The sequence below is a fragment of the Motacilla alba genome, chromosome 20 (assembly GCF_015832195.1).
Source record: "Motacilla alba alba isolate MOTALB_02 chromosome 20, Motacilla_alba_V1.0_pri, whole genome shotgun sequence".
NCBI lineage: Eukaryota > Metazoa > Chordata > Aves > Passeriformes > Motacillidae > Motacilla > Motacilla alba.
Window position 1 is genome coordinate 8,871,623 of NC_052035.1, and position 18,017 is coordinate 8,889,639.

Sequence of the window (18,017 nt, forward strand, 5' to 3'; positions counted from 1 at the left end):
TTTGGGGGTCAGGCACCCATCAGAGCTTTAGCACTGATCTGTTCAATACTTCTTTCTCTGGAGGTATTCAAAACCCATCCGGACAAGTTCCTGTGTCACCTGCTTTAGGTGACTCTGACTTTGAAGTGGGGCTGGACGATCTCCAAGCCCTTGAACCCTACCAATTCTGTGAGTCTGTGATTATGCCCTCAGTGACTCAGCCTGCCCCAGGACAGAGTGCAGTTGGAGATGAGTGCTGGGAATTCTGGCTCCTAAGACCTGCCTGTGCATCCCGAGGCCACACGTAGCGTATCCCTGTGCTTCCACATGATCTGCAGCTCCACCGGGGCAGGACACGGCCGCTCTTTACTAGCACAATCAGGGCCCTCTCTGAAGCAGCGCTTGGCGAGGGCTGTGCAGGCGGCTCTGCGTGGAAGTTCTCCCTCTGCCAGGAGGCAGCTGGAGGGAGCGACAGCGCTCAGCAGCAGCAGCTCCCGGGGGATGCGCTGCCCTCGCACAGTGTGCGAGTGCCATCTACAGGGGGTCCAGCCTGGCCCCCCTAGAACATCCATCCTCTCGCCACTGGTAACTGCTGTCCAGTCCCCAAGGCCGTATGAGGGGCACAGCCTCGGTTCATCCAGGGAGCATTTATCCAGTTTATCCAGCAGTTTATCCAGCACTGCTCCGAGGGCTCAGCACAGCCATGGATAACAGTCACAGTCACAGAATGGTTTGGGGTGGAAGGGGCCTGTAAAGCTCATCTTGTTCCAGTCCCCTCCCATGGGACACCTTCCACCATCCCAGGTGCTCCAAGCACCATACAACTCCGCCACAAACACTTCCAGGGATCCAGGGGCAGCCACAGCTTCTCTGGGCACCCTGTCCAGTGCTGTCCCCATCCTCACAGGGAACAATTTCTTTCATATACCCCACCTAACCCTGCCCTCAGTCAGTGTGAAGTCGTTCCCCCTCGCTCTGTCACTCCAGGCCCTTGTCCAAAGCCTCCCTCCACCTCTCTTCGAGGGCCCTGAGGCACGGGAAGGGGCTTTAAAGGTCTCCGCGGAGCCTTCTCTTCCCCAGGCTGAACGCCGCAGCTCTCAGCCCGTCTCCCCCGCAGAGGTGCTCATTATCTCCGTGGCCTCCTCCGGACCCGCTCAGCACTTTGGGACACGGCTGTTGCTGCCGTGTCGTGGCTCAGCCCCGCGGGCCGGGACCGGGGGTCCCTCAGCCCCGGCTCCGCTCCGAGCCCCCTGCGCGGGGCGAGCCGCAGCCCCCACAGCGCCCCCGGCGGCCGGGCGGCACGGCGCGGAACGGGCGCGGGGCACGCTGGGAGGTGAAGTCCCGCCCGTGGGCTGCGCTCCGGCAGAGGGCGGGTGGAGCTGGCGTCCCGAGGACTACAACTCCCGTCGTGCCCCGCGTGCGCCCGCCCTGACTGCGGCACCGGGGGCTGAGGTGGGCGCCGGGCACCGACCACAGCTCCCCCCGCCCGGACCCCCGTCCGGCCCCGGCACCGATCCCGGGGAGCGGCGAGATGGGCGGGGAGGACGAGATCGTGCGCATTGCCAGGCGCCTGGACAAGATGGTGGCCAAGAAGAACGCGGTGAGTGGCGGCGGCAGGGCCCCCGCAGCCCGGTTGGCGTGGGGGGCCGCCCCCTGCCGCGGGTTCTTGTCTGGCGGACGCGCCCCCTCCTCTCCGCAGGATCCCCTCCTCGCTGCCGCGCTGGTGGACCCCGCCTCTCCCTCGGTACCCGTTGTCAGGGGCCTCCCCCTCCCTAGACCCCATTTTGGGAGCCTCTCTTTCAGTGCCGCCCCGGTCATTACATCGTGCTGGAGCAGCCGCTCCCCCCTTTAAAGTGGGGTTCCCTCCCCCAGGCCCCGTCGCCCTCTCCCTTCCCCATTCTTTGCGGAGGTGTGGGATCCACCCACTGCCACTTATTGGGCGGGCAGCCCTATCTGCCCCCTTGGGTGCTGTGGGAGCCTCCAGTTCCTTCACCCCAGGCCTCCGGCATCCCCAGCCCACATCTCAGCACTGCGGGGCTCACGCTGTGCTGCCTGCCCGGTGTTCCCCTCCTGGAGAGCATCCTCAGCCCTGCTCCCCTGTCCCGTTGGGAGCCCTTTGGAAGGGGAGTCCCCACCGGCACGGGCCCGGGGCTCCGGTTTGCCCTCGGGGAAAGCCCCGGTGCTGATGGATTTGCTTCCTGCATCTCCATCCCGCACCGGCGCTGCTGCTCGCTGCCGTGGCCTCTGGAGTGCGGAGGGCCGGCCAAGCTGCTGGCTGCTGTCTGTGACCCGTGTGACAGCCTGCGGGGACAGGAGCCGGTGTTTTCCGGCTTAATGGGATGTATCAGTGCTTGAAAGAACAGTGTCATGCAAGTGCTAAGGCAGAAAGCTGACAAGGGTTTGTGAAAGAGGTAGGCTGTACATCTGTGTTTGGGGTGGGGACAGGGATTTTGAGGCTGGGAATGGCTCTGGGGAGTGGGAGATGATGGGCGAGGAGTGGGAGGGGTTAGAGAAGTGTGACATTCATGTGGTGGGATGCTGGGTGCTGTTATCACATGAACTTTTGGATGTTGGACTGACCTTGCCAGCTGTGAGTAGGGCGAGCACTGTCACTTGTGTCACTGCTGGAACAGCCCAGGGAAGTGTGTTTGGGCTAAAGCACATCCTGTGGTGTCTGTTCTCGCGGGTGGCAGGTTTTCAGCATCAGTGTTGAAATAGGAACAACTTTGCAGAATTTGCTTCCAGCTTCATTGGGAAAGAGGCAGCTTCTTACAGGAGGGGTATGCAACATTTCCTCTTGGCCGGCATTTGAGACAGTGCTGAGCTGCAGCATGTTGTGTGTTGGCTAATCTTAGACCTCTTCCTGCAGGACAGTTTCCTGGAGTACCTGTTTGTTGCTCTAGTTTTTCTGTGGATCCTCATTTGCTGCCGTTGTGGCGAGTGGCTCCATTTGGAGTCAGGAGTCATCGGGTCACTTGGGGTGTTCAGGGCTGGAGGAAGAGGAAGGTGTGAAACTGCCTGAGGGTCAAGTCAGTCGTTCTGGGTACGGTAAATGTGTGTGGTTTATGCTGGTGTGCGTTGCTTGTGTGCACGCTGAAAGCTTTGACTCTGCTTTGATTTGAGCATCTGTTCTGCAGGGTGGATTGCAGCTGGATTGCTTCCTGGGATGAGTAGGAAGCAGCCCTTCTGCATAGGGAGGGCGGGATGTGAGGACAGGGCTGGCAGTGCAGGCGGCTTCGCTCCCCTACAATGGTGGCTGTGCAGCTCTTGTGCTGCAACTGGGCTTGGAGTGGTCGGTGTTGTAAATGAGCTGCTAGATGTGAACACTGGAAGCCTTGTTTGAGGGAAGGGGGTTGGGAGGAAGGAGCCAGCTGAATGGAGACAGGCCTACGCCAGGCTGGGATGTGCTAGAGGGAGACAAGTGATTTCCAGTTCTCTGAGTGACTGCCAGTTTTAGGTATCTACAGTTTCCTCATCAGATTTTTCCTGGTGCTGGGTTCTGGGGTGTAGAAATGGTGTTTCTAGAAGGAGACTTCACAGAACAAGTTTCAAATGACCAACTCTTCAGCATCACAGCTAGCTGGCTTTGTTCCTCAGCTTTTCTCCTGAGCAGAGTGGTGTATTAATATGAAAACTAGGGAGCAGCTACACGGAGTCATCGACAGTTGTAATTCAGAGTGTGTTTTTCTGGTGTTAAAAACGTTCAGTGTGCCAGGTAAGAATAATAAATTAATGCTGCACTTGCACCATACACAAGCAAGGAACTGTGGCACTCCACTGATCTGCTTTGCCCATTCCAATGATTCAGGTGCCTGCAGGTTGCAGGATCTGCTGTCTGTGTGAAACAGCACCCAGCAGTGTGCTTGCTGATGTTTCAGGGAATGCTTGTTGGTGTTCTTCCCTTTGAATTCAACTTTCTGTGTCTATTCCCAAGCTGTTGAATTTCTTTAATAAAAGCTGAGGCACTCATTCTCTTTTCTCTTTTCCTCTCCAGGAAGGTGCAATGGATTTACTGAAAGAACTGAAAAGTATGCCTATGACTTTGGATTTACTTCAGGTCAGTTGCACAGTTATGGTAAAAAGCTTAAGTTTACATCTGGATGAGTTCAAAATGTTGTCTAAATAAACTTAATAGATTTCCTCACACTTCTCACCTCATGCAAAGAATAAAAGTAAACATTAAATCCAACAAAATAGTGCTGAAGTTGGGTTTTGGACTGGCAGTTAAAGAGTTCTGGGTCACCATGGGTGTAACTGCTCAAATCTTGTTTGTAGGCTGCAAAAAGAGGAAAGACTGGGTTAAGTAGCAAACACAGAGGGCAGTTGTGGGAGAAGTTCTTTGTAATGTTGATATTTAGAACACTGGGGAGGAGTGAGCAGAATTACAATTTGGAGTTTGTGATGCATCTTGGAGTTTTTCACTCTAAGCTTGAATGTCACTCACAAGTGTGTAGGGAAGGGATTTGTGGGAGATTGGATGTGTCTTCTTTTCACTTGTGCAAGCTGGAGAGTGTCACCTCACTCTTCCAAAATTGTAAGGGTCAGAGAATCATTCTGCAAGCCTTTGGATACTCGTGTCTTGGTCATGGCTTTGACTTTGTCGTGGTTATTTGAGCTTTCAGTTAGTAACTAATATTGAATCTGTTCTGGGGGGGTTCACTGGGGTGCTCCCTTGCAGTCCACCCGCATTGGGATGTCGGTGAATGCACTGAGGAAGCAGAGCACAGATGAAGAAGTGATATCACTTGCCAAATCCCTCATCAAATCTTGGAAGAAACTTCTAGGTAAGGAAGTCAGCATGTTCCTGTCAGATTCAGCTTGTGAACAAGCTGCCTTCAGTGGGAGGCTGAATTTTTTGGGAGAGCTTATCTCTTGATCTGAATAAACATTCTAGCAAATCAGCCTTTACAATTCCACCCTCTCTGTCTTTCGAGTTTTGTGTCCTATCATGCATCCCCCCAGATTTAGCTCCTGTTTAGCCAGCTCATCATTGGAAGGGCATTGAAAGCTTCAGGACTGTTAACTTATACCTCATCACATAATAATTAGCAATGTTATTTGTGCTCTGAGGCCTCTGCTCCCACTTGTGCTCTGTGTGGCATTAGCACCATGTGTGCTGTCAACCTCGTGCAGCAGCTCAGGAAGGGAAGTGCTGGAATGGATTTGGGGTGGTGAGTTGGAGAAGGATCTTAGTTCACCATCTTGTAGATAAACTCACATGGACCATTTCCAGCTGAGGAGGCTTTCCCCGTTTCGGGCTCCCATTTCTTGCCAGGCTGGATAAATGTTAAAAGGGCTCTTTTCCTGTCCCGCCTGGATTGTTACCTCCTCATTAGGTTGGGTGTGTATTGGCTAGACTCAGACAATTTACCTCTGGGTCAAACTTGTTGTACAGTGTCATGAAAGTCCTCTCCAGGGCTGTGCTGTTGGCTTTCAGCAGCACTTGGGAATCAGAAGAAGCTGTAGTTCCACAAGGACCAGCCTGTACTGGCCCTTCAGCTGGTGTTGGCTGGAAATTCTGCTTGCAGTTGTGCTTGAGAGAGCTTGATCTAATCCCTGCTCAGCAGCCTCTGAAAGAAACTTTTGTGAAGAGGCTTGTCTTGTGAGGAAGCTTATCTCCCAGGCAGGGAAACTGATTGCTCTCTAGTTTGGTGAGGAAAGCTTTTGTTTGAATTAGTTTCTACTTGGAGGCAAAGAAAAGGTCTGTTGGGAAGCAGGAAGGCCATAAAGGCATTTTCTCCTGATTCTTTTTGGGAGAATAGTAACTTTAGGCCAACAGTGGGTAGTGTGAAAACACTGAGGAGTATAGACAGGGCTGTAGCATAAAGACCAGTTCTGAACTTATTCCTCTTTTGAACACAGATGCTTCTGAGGAAAAAAATGAGGACAAAAAGAAAAGCCTGTCTTTGCCAACATCTTCCTCCAGGGAGACTGGTAACTCAAGAGACCAAAGGTAATACTTCCCTTTTACCAAAGATGACACTGTTAGAGAATTTAAGTTTTATAAAGGCAACTTACTTTAATTTTTATTTTTAAGTGTCTTGAGTCAGGAATTTTGTATAGTCAAATTTCTGGTCAGAGATGCTTGAAGTATTTCTTCTTCAAGGTTCATCTGTGTAGTGTTATTAATTAACTGTAATGCAGAAATACACATCTAGAAATACAGTGGCTTTAGTGAGTTTTTAAATTTTATTCATATTTTATTTAATGTTTTTTACTCTTGGTAATGTGTTGTTTTTTCTAGTAGTAGAGCATTCCCCTATTATTTTTTATGTTGCATTTTTATGCATTTTCGTTTATTTCTAACTTTGAACTCCTTAGAATGAAGATTGTTTTTGGCCTTTGCAGTGGATGGGATTGATTGATACATTACTAAAGTAAAACTTCCATTTCTTTGTCCTTGACAAATCCCAGCAGAAGTCCCCTTTTCCCTGTGGCTGATGTCCCCCAGCTGGCAGGTCAGCTGCATGCTTGCTCCTTGCCATGCCTTGGATGCTGCATCCTGTTTCCACTGCCTGTGACAGCAGTTGTTGAGTGCAGACAGTGATCAAAGGGGAGGGGAAAAATGGGATTTAAAGCTTTCTTCTAGAAATTTCTCCCAGCCTCAGATCCCAGGAGGGTGTGCACTTCCTAGATTTGGCTCTTAAGTGATTTAGCCAATTTCCCAAGTTTGACAGAAGATTTAGAGTATTCAGGCTGTAGTCCTGCTGGCTTGCAGGATTTTCCATGTTTGCAGCCTTTGTTTGTCACTTTCTTGTCACTTCTTTGGTTTTGCTCAGCTCTCTCAAGGCTTGGCACTTCAGGGTGAGCCTTTGCAGCTCGATCCAGAGCTGCTGATGGAGAGAAGGCTGCTGATGCTCCATGACTTTAAATGATTGGTATCTTTGGTTACTTCACTTCCATAAAATGGGAAAAAGGATTTGCTAAGTAGTGCAATGAAAGGACTTGGGAGACTTCACAGCCAGGATGGAGTTCAGTGATGCAGTGCAGAATGGGAGCCAGGGCTGTCCAGATCTGTGTGTATCTGTGTGGGATTTCACTCAGAACAGGATCTTGGCTGTAGGCACAGAGGCAAAACCCCTCCTTGCTGCCTCTTGCTTTGTCACTTATCACGGGGTATGTGGGGTGGAGCTGTCTTGTGCTGGTGATGTTCCCTTGTACCTTAATGTGCTGCAGGTACTGCAGTTTTATGGGGTTTTTTTTAATCCTTGATGCTTTTTACGTGTATTCAGCCTCCATCTTCTGACTAGCAAAGCATCCCCTTGGCTGTGGAGGATGAACAGAAGCCAATGGATTAGTGTAGCCTAGACCAGGAGCAGGGGCCAGCTCCTGGTGTTAGTCTGTTGAGCCAGGCTCTCTTCCAGAGACAAGAATGTTTTTTCTCCAGTCCTGCAAAATAAACTACTAATCTGCCTTAAAAAAATAATAATTTATTGGCAGAGGAGAGTCTCTGTTCTTTGAAGCAGAGGCTGCAGTGGAGTCAGACTGGTTGCTCAGTGTGTGATAGCTGGTTCAGATGAGGCTGCTGTCAAGAAACCAAAGAAATCAGTTTGTATTCAGATATTTCAGCCTCTTAGTCTGTTAGATTTTGGCTACGCCTTCCATTTTGGTCAGGGAAAAATATTTGACTAACTCTTAGCCTGCAACTCATCTTGCTTTCTGGAGCACAGATGTAGAAATCCCTGTGTAGTGACTGGAGCTATCACTGCAAGACCTGGAGGCTCTGAGCCAGCCAGCGTGGAGCTGGCACCTGTGAATTTAGATACTGCATTGCTCTAATCCAAAGCATACTCTGTTGTGCTGTAGAGTTTCAGACCCATAGTGTAGTACATTTTAATGGGCTGTGTCTAATGTTTCTGTCTCTGGCAGCATGAGGTTTTTCTTTTCCAGGATTCTCTAAACTGCCTTTATTAGGAGGTTTTGGATCTGTGGCCTGAATTTAGCTCTTCTGTGGCGTTTTCTTCCAGTGCAGCCCTGAGTTCTGTTTGCAGTCTCTGGCTGCTGCTTTGCCACCATTTTGTTCCAGCATAGCCTTGTTTTATGTATAAACTTTTGCTGCCTGGATAGATTTACAAGCTCTTTCTCATGTTTAACAGGAACAGTGTGAACCACAAGGATTTCCTGAAATAAGTCTTCTAGGTGTGTTTGAGCTCTATTTCCCAACAATTCTATTTATAAACTAACCTCTAAACCTTAATAAATAATTTTCTGTCTTTGGAATGGCTGAGAAGTGTGTTTCATCTAATTCTTGAGGGATCAGCTCTCATCTCAGTGCATGGTTGATGTGTGTGTGTGCAGGCAGATGTAGCTTTCCTCATCAGCTAACAGAAGTGGGACTACCATGCATCTTGTTGAGCTTTTTTTTCCACTCCCAAGGAATAAACATCTAAATATTCAATTGCAGATAGAACCTTCCTGAGAATCAAATATTACCTCTGCAAATACAGGATTGAAGACCTGTGTTTGAGGACTCATTGTAGTGAAGGTTGATGTTCTGAGTTCACACTGAGGTCACTGAGTTCACACACAGGATTTTGCTCTGGAAAACCTTTGTTTGTTGATTGCAAAATGATACAATATTTAAATCTGGAAGAGCTCTCAGGGAAACTTCTCCTGCAGCTCCTTCTTAGCTCAGCATAACCTCTGCCCATGCTGTCCCTGACAGGCTTTTTTCAAGCTCTTTGACAACCCTAGAAAACCTCAGGGCAAGGCATTTCCACAGCTGCCCTTGGCAGTATTTCCAATTCATAGCTCACTTTTACAGTTTAAAACTTACTCTCAATCAAAACCTGTCTTACTAAACCCATTTCTACACCCTCCTGTGGATTTTTCCCTACCATCTTCCTTTGTAAGGAATTTCAGGACTTGTCTCCTTTAAGTTTCCCTTGCCACAAACCACCCATATTCCTTCAGTCCTTCCTTTTACTGTAAGTATGCTTTGCCTTTGTCCTTTGGGAAGTCTAATTTTCCCAAACTGTTTTATGTAACATGAGAAGCTGTGATTTTTTTAGATGGGTTATTCCTGAATTATGGGTTATTCCTTAGTGTATGCTCTGGTATATACACCCCCATGAGTGCTGCCTGTGATTTGTGTGTAGCTTCTTAAGCACAAAAGTACCTGATGGCAGTTTCTACATTCCAGATGGGAGAAAATCATCATCTAATGGATTATTTACAGGCTAAGTTGTTTCTTCTTTTTGTAACATGTGCAGTGTAAGTCCTATTGAATGTTTTGAGCTGCTTGGACACAAATCTGTTCTTTAATAAGCTCCTGCAGTGGCGACCAGTAAAACCAGCTGGTAAAAAGGGGTTTTATTCAGCTACTGGTTAGAAAAACACAGTGAGCTGACAGTACAGAGTGCATCATCTCATTCATATCAGCAATAAATCAAAGTTCTGCTTTGGTTTGACCTCAACCATTTGCTGAAGGTTCACTGATGGATGCTTCTGAAAAGGGCTTGGTGAGGTTCTGAACTGAGGAAATCTGGTAGCCCCAGTGGTGATCTGTGGGATTTGAGCCACACTGGATATGACCTTAGTCACAGGAGCTCCCAGGATAAGTCCCTAAAGTTGTCTGGCTCGGTTTGTGTGGCAGCAGATTCAGGAGGTTTCCAGCTTAGTGCTGTTTTTTTGTGGGCTGACTAATCCCTTCCAGGACAGTGTAGTGGAAGTGCTTGTTCATAGCAAATTTATTTTTGATGGCAAAGAACTGGCAGTAGTGACCCAGCTTAACAAAATTTGTCAAGCTTCTTGGATCTTCAAGAAGATATTGCCAGCATGCCACGGGTGAAATATTGAGGTATCTTTTTTTCCCCTTTCTGTCTCTTTGTGCAATAATGGTACCAGGCATTGGCCATAAATACAGGGAATTTTACAGCCAAATCACCAAAGCCAGAGCAATCTCTGCTGAAAAAAATTGCTGTTCTGCTGCCTCAATTTAGGGGGGAGGCTAAAGCTCTAGAAAATCATCTGTGATTCATACTAACCCAGATCTTTTACCAGCAGTGTTAGCAGGGCTGACTAACGCCATGTGCAGATGTTAGGCTTGCTGTGTGCACACCCAGCTGAGCTGCTCATTGAGGTTCCTTCTCTGCATGCAGACCCCGCAGCAGTGACTCAGCCTGCCCACATCATGTGCTGATTGTGCAGGCAGGTCTCCATCCAGTTCCCCTGGCAGGTGACCCGACTGAGTCAGCCACAGCAGGCAGGTGTTTGCATTCCCTTGCCTGTGCCCATGACTGCCCGCAGGTGGAAATGGAGTATTTCTCAGCCCTGTGCTAGCCTGGCACCTGTATGAGCTGTGTGTGGCTATGTAGGGGTGCTCTTCTGTGAGATGAGTAATCAGTGTCTTGCTCAGATTACAGGAAAAAGGAAGAACCTTTCATGTGCTACGCTTTGTTGGTGGTGTTTTTTAAATATCAAAGCTGAAGGAGCCATTTTCTTTCTTTTTCTTTGTTTTCCTTAGCACAGCTCCTTCTTCTGGAGCTTTCTGCTTGCTCTCTGCTGAGAGCAGTTACAGGCCTGGTGTCCTGCAAAGTTAAAGAGGAAAGAAGTACCATGAATCTGCACTGCACTGCCAAACTGAGAGAGAGCTGATGGTCTCAGATGTCCTGAGTGTATCTGGGTTACTGGTGGTGTCCAACAGTGATGTTTTTGCTTGATGCCCAGTGGTGCAGCAGCTGATGTGTGTTGAATAACACAAGATAGCTGGCAGGGTTGTTAATAGATTAAACCTCAGCTGGAGCCAGCAGTGTCCACAGGAGAGCTCCTGTCTGGGCTGAGGGCGTTGGCTGCCGCGTTGTGCTCTGTGATGCTGTGGGACAATGACTTTGCGCTGTGTTCTGATTGGTTCTGTATTGTGATTAACAGGATGCTTGGCCACATACCTGCTGCTTCCTTCTCTGCTCTCAGTGGCCCAAACTGAGACATTCTGACAGGTGAAGTTTTTCTTTTAGCTCCAACAAAAGGCAGGAGCCTCCAAAGACTCCGACCACCCCCAAAATCACCACCTTCCCTCCGGCCCCCATCACGTGCGACGCTGTGCGCAACAAATGCAGGGAGATGCTGACAGCAGCTCTGCAGGCTGATGGTAAGTGCTGGGGGAAGCCCTGCATTGCCTCGAGTGCTTCACAGCTCCTGGACCATTCTGACAGAGACTGTCAGTGCCAGCTCAGCTTAGACATACTGTTCTAGAGCAGCCTTGTCAAAGGATTATTGCCAGCAGCTCAGTCTAGCCACTGGTCACCCCTTTGATGAACTGGCTGCTGTTGCAGCATTTTCAGACACTTACACAGGGACCTGGCTTGAGCTGGAGGCATGACAATAAGTAATGGCTGTTAAGAACACAGGGTTTGTCACACAGGGTTGCAACATGGGGTGGTCTGTGCTGAAGTTTAATCTTTCAGGTGTGCAGGGATTTGCTTCACTTTCTAGATCTTTTCTGATTGCTGTTAAGTGAAGCTGTCTTCCATGTCACCCTTGGGGCACAAAGTGAATCTGTAACTCAGTACACAAACTTTGTAGGAATGGTGTTCATGCCAGTCAGCATCTGCTGTCAGACTCTGCTGCCTTTGCAGACAGGAGCTCCCTAAATATTGTGATCCTCTGGATCTGGAGTGGAACAGATCCCTCTTGCATTCAGACTGTGCCATCTCAAGTGAGAGGCAGGTACTCAGGATGTCTGGAAGTTTGAGCATCTGGTTGTGTCCACATTGCAGATCCCTTTAAAAAATTGGGGTCCAAGCATTGCAGAGTCTTATTAATTTGCAGACAAGGAATATAGATGACAGATGGAGAAGTTCATGAGGTCTTTATTTCTAGCCTTCCTGTGCATGTATTTATATGCTGCATTAAATGTTTTGCACAGCTCTTAGAAAAACCCTTTCCATATGAAATCTGGGAAAGAGTTCCCTTGAGCCTTTCCCTAAGCTCAGCTGTGCCCTACCTTCCTTCCTTTATGGTGTTTATCGTACTGGCTGTCCAAATCCATGCCAGTTGTGCACTCTGTATGGTGCTGTTTAACTGGTGTGTGGGAAAAGAGGGGAGGAGCACACAGTCCTGGAGTGTGATGAGGAAGGAAGGCTTGATCCCCATGCTGCACACCTCCAGGCCCTCCCAGATGGTTAGCCTGAGTAGAGTTACTTATTGAGGTAAATATCTGATGAAACTCAATTCCTGCCTATATACATTTGATTTCAATTGTATGAAAAATATATTGGAAAATGAATAAGCTCTTGGGCCAAGGCTGTTGTTAGCTCTGTCTCATGCAGTCCATATCCTAGAGAGGCACAGGGCACAGACTGGCTAGATTAATCTATTTTCATCACTGCCCTTTTCCAAAGGGTCAGAGAGTAGCAAGAGCAAAGGCCAAGATGCCATTTGATGGGAAGAGCATGTGAATCAAACCAGCCAGCTGTCCAGATGTGTAGCTCAGACATACTGAGCCTGGGGAGCCCTGGCTTGGTTGGAAGCCACTGAGCTCCTGTTTGTGCTGTCTTGCAGATGACTACATCGCCATCGGTGCTGACTGCGAGCACATAGCAGCCCAGATTGAAGAGTATATCCTTGCTGTGCTGTGCTTCCTGCATGCCTCCAGCACTGAAATCCATGTGCTCAAAAGAAAAACGGGACTGTCTGTGCATAAATGGTGTGCTGCAGCTTGTCAGGGTTCTGGGTCTGGTTCCAGCTCTGCTTGGCTGGGTCACTAAGGAATGTGGAGTTAGAGCTCAGAGACTGTAATCCCTTGCTTGTCCTTCCCATCAGAATGTTGTTTCCTGCTTTTGATTCTGCTTCCAAATACACACAACTTCCCTGTGCTCCCTGTTGAGGAGAGTGTGCTGATCCAGACAAAAGCAATGGAAAGGATGGAGCAGTGAGGATCAACTCCCATGGTAATGTGAGATAAGCCTTATGTGTGGAGTTTGCTTGGGTTAGGAACTGTGGGGTTGGAGGTGCAGCTGGGCTCTCTCAGTGAAGGGGTTTGTGGCTGCCTTGCTGAGAGAGAGGAGGCTGTAGAACCTGAGAATAGCTGAATATTTCCAGCACAGTGAAAAAGTCCAAGCTGGAAGCCCTGGGACGTTGGGATTGTATAAACCTGCTCTCACATCCAGCACTGACCTCCCGGAGCAGATGCTGCTGTTGTGTCCCAGCACCTCCATCCTGGCAGTGGGTGACAATCCCTGCTCTTCACGGGTGGCTGGGAAGTGCTTGATGCCTCTGGGTTGGCTGCAGGCTCCTTGACTGCCCTTACGCATCTACCAGGATGTCAAGAACACCGACATGAAATACAAAAACCGCGTCAGGAGCCGCATCTCCAACCTGAAGGACTCCAAAAATCCCGAGCTGAAAAAGAACGTGCTGTGTGGGGCCATCACCCCCGAGCAGATCGCCGTGATGACCTCGGAGGTGAGGGAGCCTGGGGAGCAGGGTTTGCTTCTCATAGGGGATGTCCTGGGGCTTAGCTGGGCTGATGCAAGGGTTGCAGTTTTCTCAGTAGCTGCTGCCAGGGTGCATGGAGTGAGCTTGCAGTGTGGAGAGTGGTTTGTTGGGCCTTCCCATCATCCCGGGGCCCTGGGTATGAACCAGAAACCAGAATTGGAACAGGCTTTCTGTCTTAATGCCCATCGGTCAGGCTGCCTTGTCCTGGTGGCTGTTTCCACTGTAGTGGGTGTGGTGGTAAAACTGGGCAGATGGGATTTTATTGGTTTTTTTTTCTTTTTTCTTTTTTTTTCTCCTGAAAGGAAATGGCCAGTAATGAGCTGAAAGAGATCAGGAAAGCCATGACAAAAGAAGCAATCCGGGAGCATCAGATGGCCAAGACAGGAGGGACACAGACTGACCTCTTCACCTGTGGGAAATGCAAGAAGAAGAACTGTACCTACACCCAGGTTGGTTTTCCTGATCCTGTCTTGGCCTCTGCACTGGACATGATCTGTCATGGTCATGAGCTCGCACTGCTCTGTGACAGGCCCTGCGGCACAGCACAGATTTTGCTACTGGTGGATAGAAAACACTCATGGCTGTCTAAAATGTACTTCTGCACATGCTTCTGTGCACTTGTGTAATTTTTGGCTCACTTGTACAAGAGCGGGAGTTGTGTAGCACTGAGGAAGCTTTCAAAAGTTCAGCAGTGCTCTACACTGAAAGCAGGTGGGAATGCTGGGATTCAGACAAGAAAGAGTGGGTAGTGTAGAGGAGAGGCTGCAGAAACTGACTCAGACATGTTGATGGTATTAAAAGTACAAATCAAGAATATAGATTACCTGCACCTGGATAAATCCCAACTTATTTAAAATGAAATAGCATGAAATGAGTGAAACAAAAGGAATAAACGAAGCTGTGATGTGAGCAGACAGACGATTTTTCTTCCCTGTGGCCAGCTGTTGGAAGCCTTGTGCATTACCAGTGCTTTTTAGCTCCCATGTTTGTGCCAGGCATCTGGAGATAAATGTGCCTTTGCTGTGAGTCAGTGGTTTAGAATGTGCAGATACCCAAAAATGCACCAGCAGCCACCAGATTGCTGCTGAGTGACTGCGCACAAACTGCGTGTGCAAGTGCCGGGTGAGACTCCTGCATCTGCTTGGACTTGACATATAAACACATGGAAAGAGAAAGAGATCCAGGAATCTGACCAGGGAGTTTCCTTTGGCTCAGCAGCAGCCTTGCATCCCACAGGCTGGCTCAGGCGAGGGGCCTCGCTCTGCCAATGCTCCCAGTAAGCATTCCTGGGCTGTCCCAGCACACAGCACTGTCTCCACCTGGAGTGGACTGGAGTCTGACTGCCTGGAATTTGAGCAGGAGACAGCAGTGTCCTCTAAATAGCAATATCAGGAGGCTTTCTGTACTTTGATTTGTTTTCTAGCGAAATCAGTAGTGGGTGATGAGATGTAAGTCTCAAGTAGATGAACTGGCATTTATGAACATGTTGGAAGCAGACAGTAAAGGGGGAGAATTACAGAATTTAGCTGTCCAGCATTCTTGCAAAAATGGTTAATTTGCATCATGTAAATACTGTGACTCTTGCACATTGGGTAATTACACATGCAGATCATCATAATCACCCCCTGGCACATTTCTGCCTGACTAGTGTGGGGAGCACCAGTGTTTTCAGTCTAGATCTGCCTTGTGGTATTCAAATGCCACGAAAATCTGGTTTTTAGTAAAGTATGTGTTTCTGGCAAGAGCCAGTCAGAGGCAGCAATCACATCTGGGTTAAATATCAGAGTTCCTTAATGGCTCAAACACAAACCAGACTGGAACTGTGCAGAACCTGCTAACCCGGAGTGTGTTCCTGGGAAGCCAGGATGTAGGACTGCTCTGTAAATGGGAATGGCTTGAGTGCTTTTTTTATGCTTTTGTGCTTGGGACTGAGGGGTTTGTCATGGCAGTGCTGGCCACATCCCTTCCTGGGGGACACTTTGGGGAGGGACTGGCTGTGGGCATGTCCACTTCCAGAGTCACCTGCAAGAAACGGACAGCAGATTGGGTGAGGAGGGAAATATGCTGTCCCAAAACTTGTCACTGAGGTAATGTCAGGCTGAAAGGGGTCATGATGTGTCTGTGTGTACACTGTGTGTAACACAAACAACAGACTGATTTTACTGGGAAGCTCCTTTTGCCATCCCAAACCTTGGTCTCTCACTGATTTTGTGAGCCCAGCACCAACCCCTGGAGGCCAGAGGGACAGGGCCGTGTGTGATGCTCAGCTCTCACCTCCTTTCTGTCCCCCCAGGTGCAGACCCGCAGCTCCGATGAGCCCATGACCACCTTCGTCGTGTGCAATGAGTGTGGCAATCGCTGGAAGGTAGCACACCAGGGCTATTACTGGCACTGAGGGGTGTTGGGGTGGCTGCATCCACCATGCTGCAGGCTGGCTGCTGCTCAGAGGTGCTTGCCAAACCCTCACTGGCTCTAGAGAGTGATGTTCCCTCCCAGCACAGAGGCGAGAGCTCCTGGGTTCATCCCTGCAGACCATCTGGGGTCAAGTCTCACTTCCACATTCCCTGCTCTCTTCTCATGTCCCTTCTTCCATAACCAGCTTCACAGTGCTTTCCATGCTGCCTCTGTCCTCTGAGGGTAGTGGTGATGATGTTCAGGATTTCCAAATGGCTCTTTCATGCTGTGCACAGAGCTCAGGGGTGAGCAGAAATCTCCTGGTCAGTGGTGAGCAGAAATGATGCCGCTACAAATTGCCAAAGAGCCACAGCGAGAAATTCACATGGGAGCTCCCTTTGGCCCCTGCTTCTGAGAACCCCCAAGCCCTTGCCAGCTTCTGAAACAAGCCCTCACCTGGATCCTTACCTTTTTCTGCAGCTCCCCTTGGCTGTGAGGTTTCTAATTGGGGTTTAAACTCCCTTCTCTTGCAGTTCTGCTGACATGTGCCAAGGCCCAGAGCGGCAGCCAAACGCAGACCCGAGCGCAGCCTCCACACGCCGGCTCCCATGGCAGTTGTGTTTTGTGTCCCAGTGAGTTTGCATTGTCACACGCTGAGAGCAGCAGCGGGGAGGCCTGGGCCTCGCAGAGAGCCACAGCCGTGGGCTGACAGGTTGGCGGGAGAGCTCACTAAACACACCCAGTCATTACTTTCTCATCTAAGCGAGTACGGTCACTTTCTCTTCAAAACTAATATTAAACATTTTTTGTCAGTTTCTGACTTTTATTTCAACTGTGTGTGCAGCACTTTGTTTTTCCAGCATGGGAACTTGACAGGCGGTCCATGTCCAGGTGGATGAGGACCGAATCATGCCTGGAGCAGCAGAAAGTGAGATGTGACTTGCAGGCACACCCTTGATGTGTGAAGGCTTGTTTCTGTCACCTCCTGGAATCTCAACCACTGGGCCACGGCCTGGGGCAGCTGGGTGGGCAGTACTGTTGACAGGAAACAGCTTTTGGGACAAAGATCAGATGTTGCTTTCCATCTTGGCAGCACTCACTGGATTTTGCACTGATTCCTTGTCATCTTGAGCCTTTAAATGCCAACAACATCCGCTGCTGCAAAGATCAGAATGTACTGCCCAGGTTGTAACAGACTGAAAGCAGGGTGACACCAGCCACAGAAAATCCCAGCCCAAATTGTTCACAGGGAGTCCCAGGCACTTTCTTGTTTGTGCTCTGCTTTTCAGCTTGACAGCTGAAAAACAGCTTGGAGTTTCAGAGAGGCTTGCTGGAGAGGCTCAGGAGGAGGGAAAATGCTGCAAATACAGGAATTTTTCCAGAGGCTTGGATCTGGACAAGGTAAGGGCCAGAGGGATGGGTGGGAGCTGTTAGCACTTAGCTGTAGAAGTGGAGGGGGTTTGAAGTGAGCTCAGAGCTGGTGCTTGGAAGAGGTCAGATAAGGAAAGGATCCTGTTGCAAAGCCAGCCCCAGGTGCCACAGCTGCAGATGTGACCCTGTGAAGGAGACCTGCAGAATCAAGCTCCTTCTGGGAGCTAACTAAAACCTGGTGGGGAAATTCCATCTGAGCTCACAACAGCTTTCAGCCAGACCTAAAATCCCTCTTTTCCCTTCTCATAGCCTTTAACTGGGGTGATGCAGCATTTGGGGGACCCCAGCAAGGTCAGTGGGTCTGAGGCTGCCCAGGAGCAGTGCTGTGCCCTCCAGCTCTTGTGCTGACAGGCAGGGCAGGAGCATTTGCAGTCACATCTCTCATGGCATCGCTTCCCTCTTCCAGAGTGAAAAACAAGTATTTCCACTGGCTTCCCAGCATGCCAGACAGCAGACATTGAGCAGAGACCTCGGAGATGTTTGGAGAGGAGCGAGCAGCCACATGAAAGCAGCGGAAAACGTGCTCCCAGCCCCTTTGAGGGCTGTGCTGCTCCGGAGGCAGGGATCCCACCAGCATCCTTCGCTCAGGGCTTTCACTGTACAGGGTGCAGCCAAGTCTCCCAAGAAGGAAAATATTCAAAGATGCTGACAACTCCTTTAAGCCTCACGAGTCTTGTGGTGAATGGGATTATTCAAGCCAGGCTTGGGAGGGAGCAGTGTCCTCGCAGTGATGCTGAAAAAGCTTTAGGATCTAAAAGCCACGCTGACCACAGCAC

At 49.5% G+C, this 18,017-nt stretch overlaps 1 protein-coding gene across 3 annotated transcripts; it reads left to right on the top strand.

Moving 5' to 3' along the window:
• Positions 1-1,391: 1,391 nt before the first annotated feature.
• TCEA2 (transcription elongation factor A2) lies at positions 1,392-16,642 on the top strand. 3 transcript variants are annotated; one of them, XM_038159005.1, is made up of 10 exons: positions 1,392-1,579; positions 3,974-4,036; positions 4,658-4,763; positions 5,842-5,932; positions 10,935-11,068; positions 12,481-12,537; positions 13,229-13,383; positions 13,719-13,865; positions 15,710-15,781; positions 16,344-16,642. In XM_038159005.1, the coding sequence occupies exons 1-10, from the start codon at positions 1,511-1,513 to the stop codon at positions 16,350-16,352; spliced, it is 903 nt and encodes a 300-aa protein (XP_038014933.1). In that variant the 5' UTR covers positions 1,392-1,510; the 3' UTR covers positions 16,353-16,642. The 3 variants fall into 3 exon arrangements, with proteins under 3 accessions (XP_038014933.1, XP_038014932.1, XP_038014934.1); XM_038159006.1 differs by lacking the exon at positions 1,392-1,579 and adding an exon at positions 2,832-3,022 and having other exon boundaries at positions 16,344-16,627; XM_038159004.1 differs by lacking the exon at positions 16,344-16,642 and having other exon boundaries at positions 15,710-15,826.
• The last annotated feature ends 1,375 nt before the right edge of the window (positions 16,643-18,017 follow it).

Excerpts from the sequence above, each read along its gene's own strand:
- TCEA2 (XM_038159004.1), top strand. The coding sequence starts at position 1,511 with ATGGGCGGGGAGGACGAGATCGTGCGCATTGCCAGGCGCCTGGACAAG. Across the intron at positions 1,580-3,973 it reads TGGTGGCCAAGAAGAACGCG|GAAGGTGCAATGGATTTACT; the intron begins GTGAGTGGCGGC and ends TTTCCTCTCCAG. Across the intron at positions 13,384-13,718 it reads TCGCCGTGATGACCTCGGAG|GAAATGGCCAGTAATGAGCT; the intron begins GTGAGGGAGCCT and ends TTCTCCTGAAAG.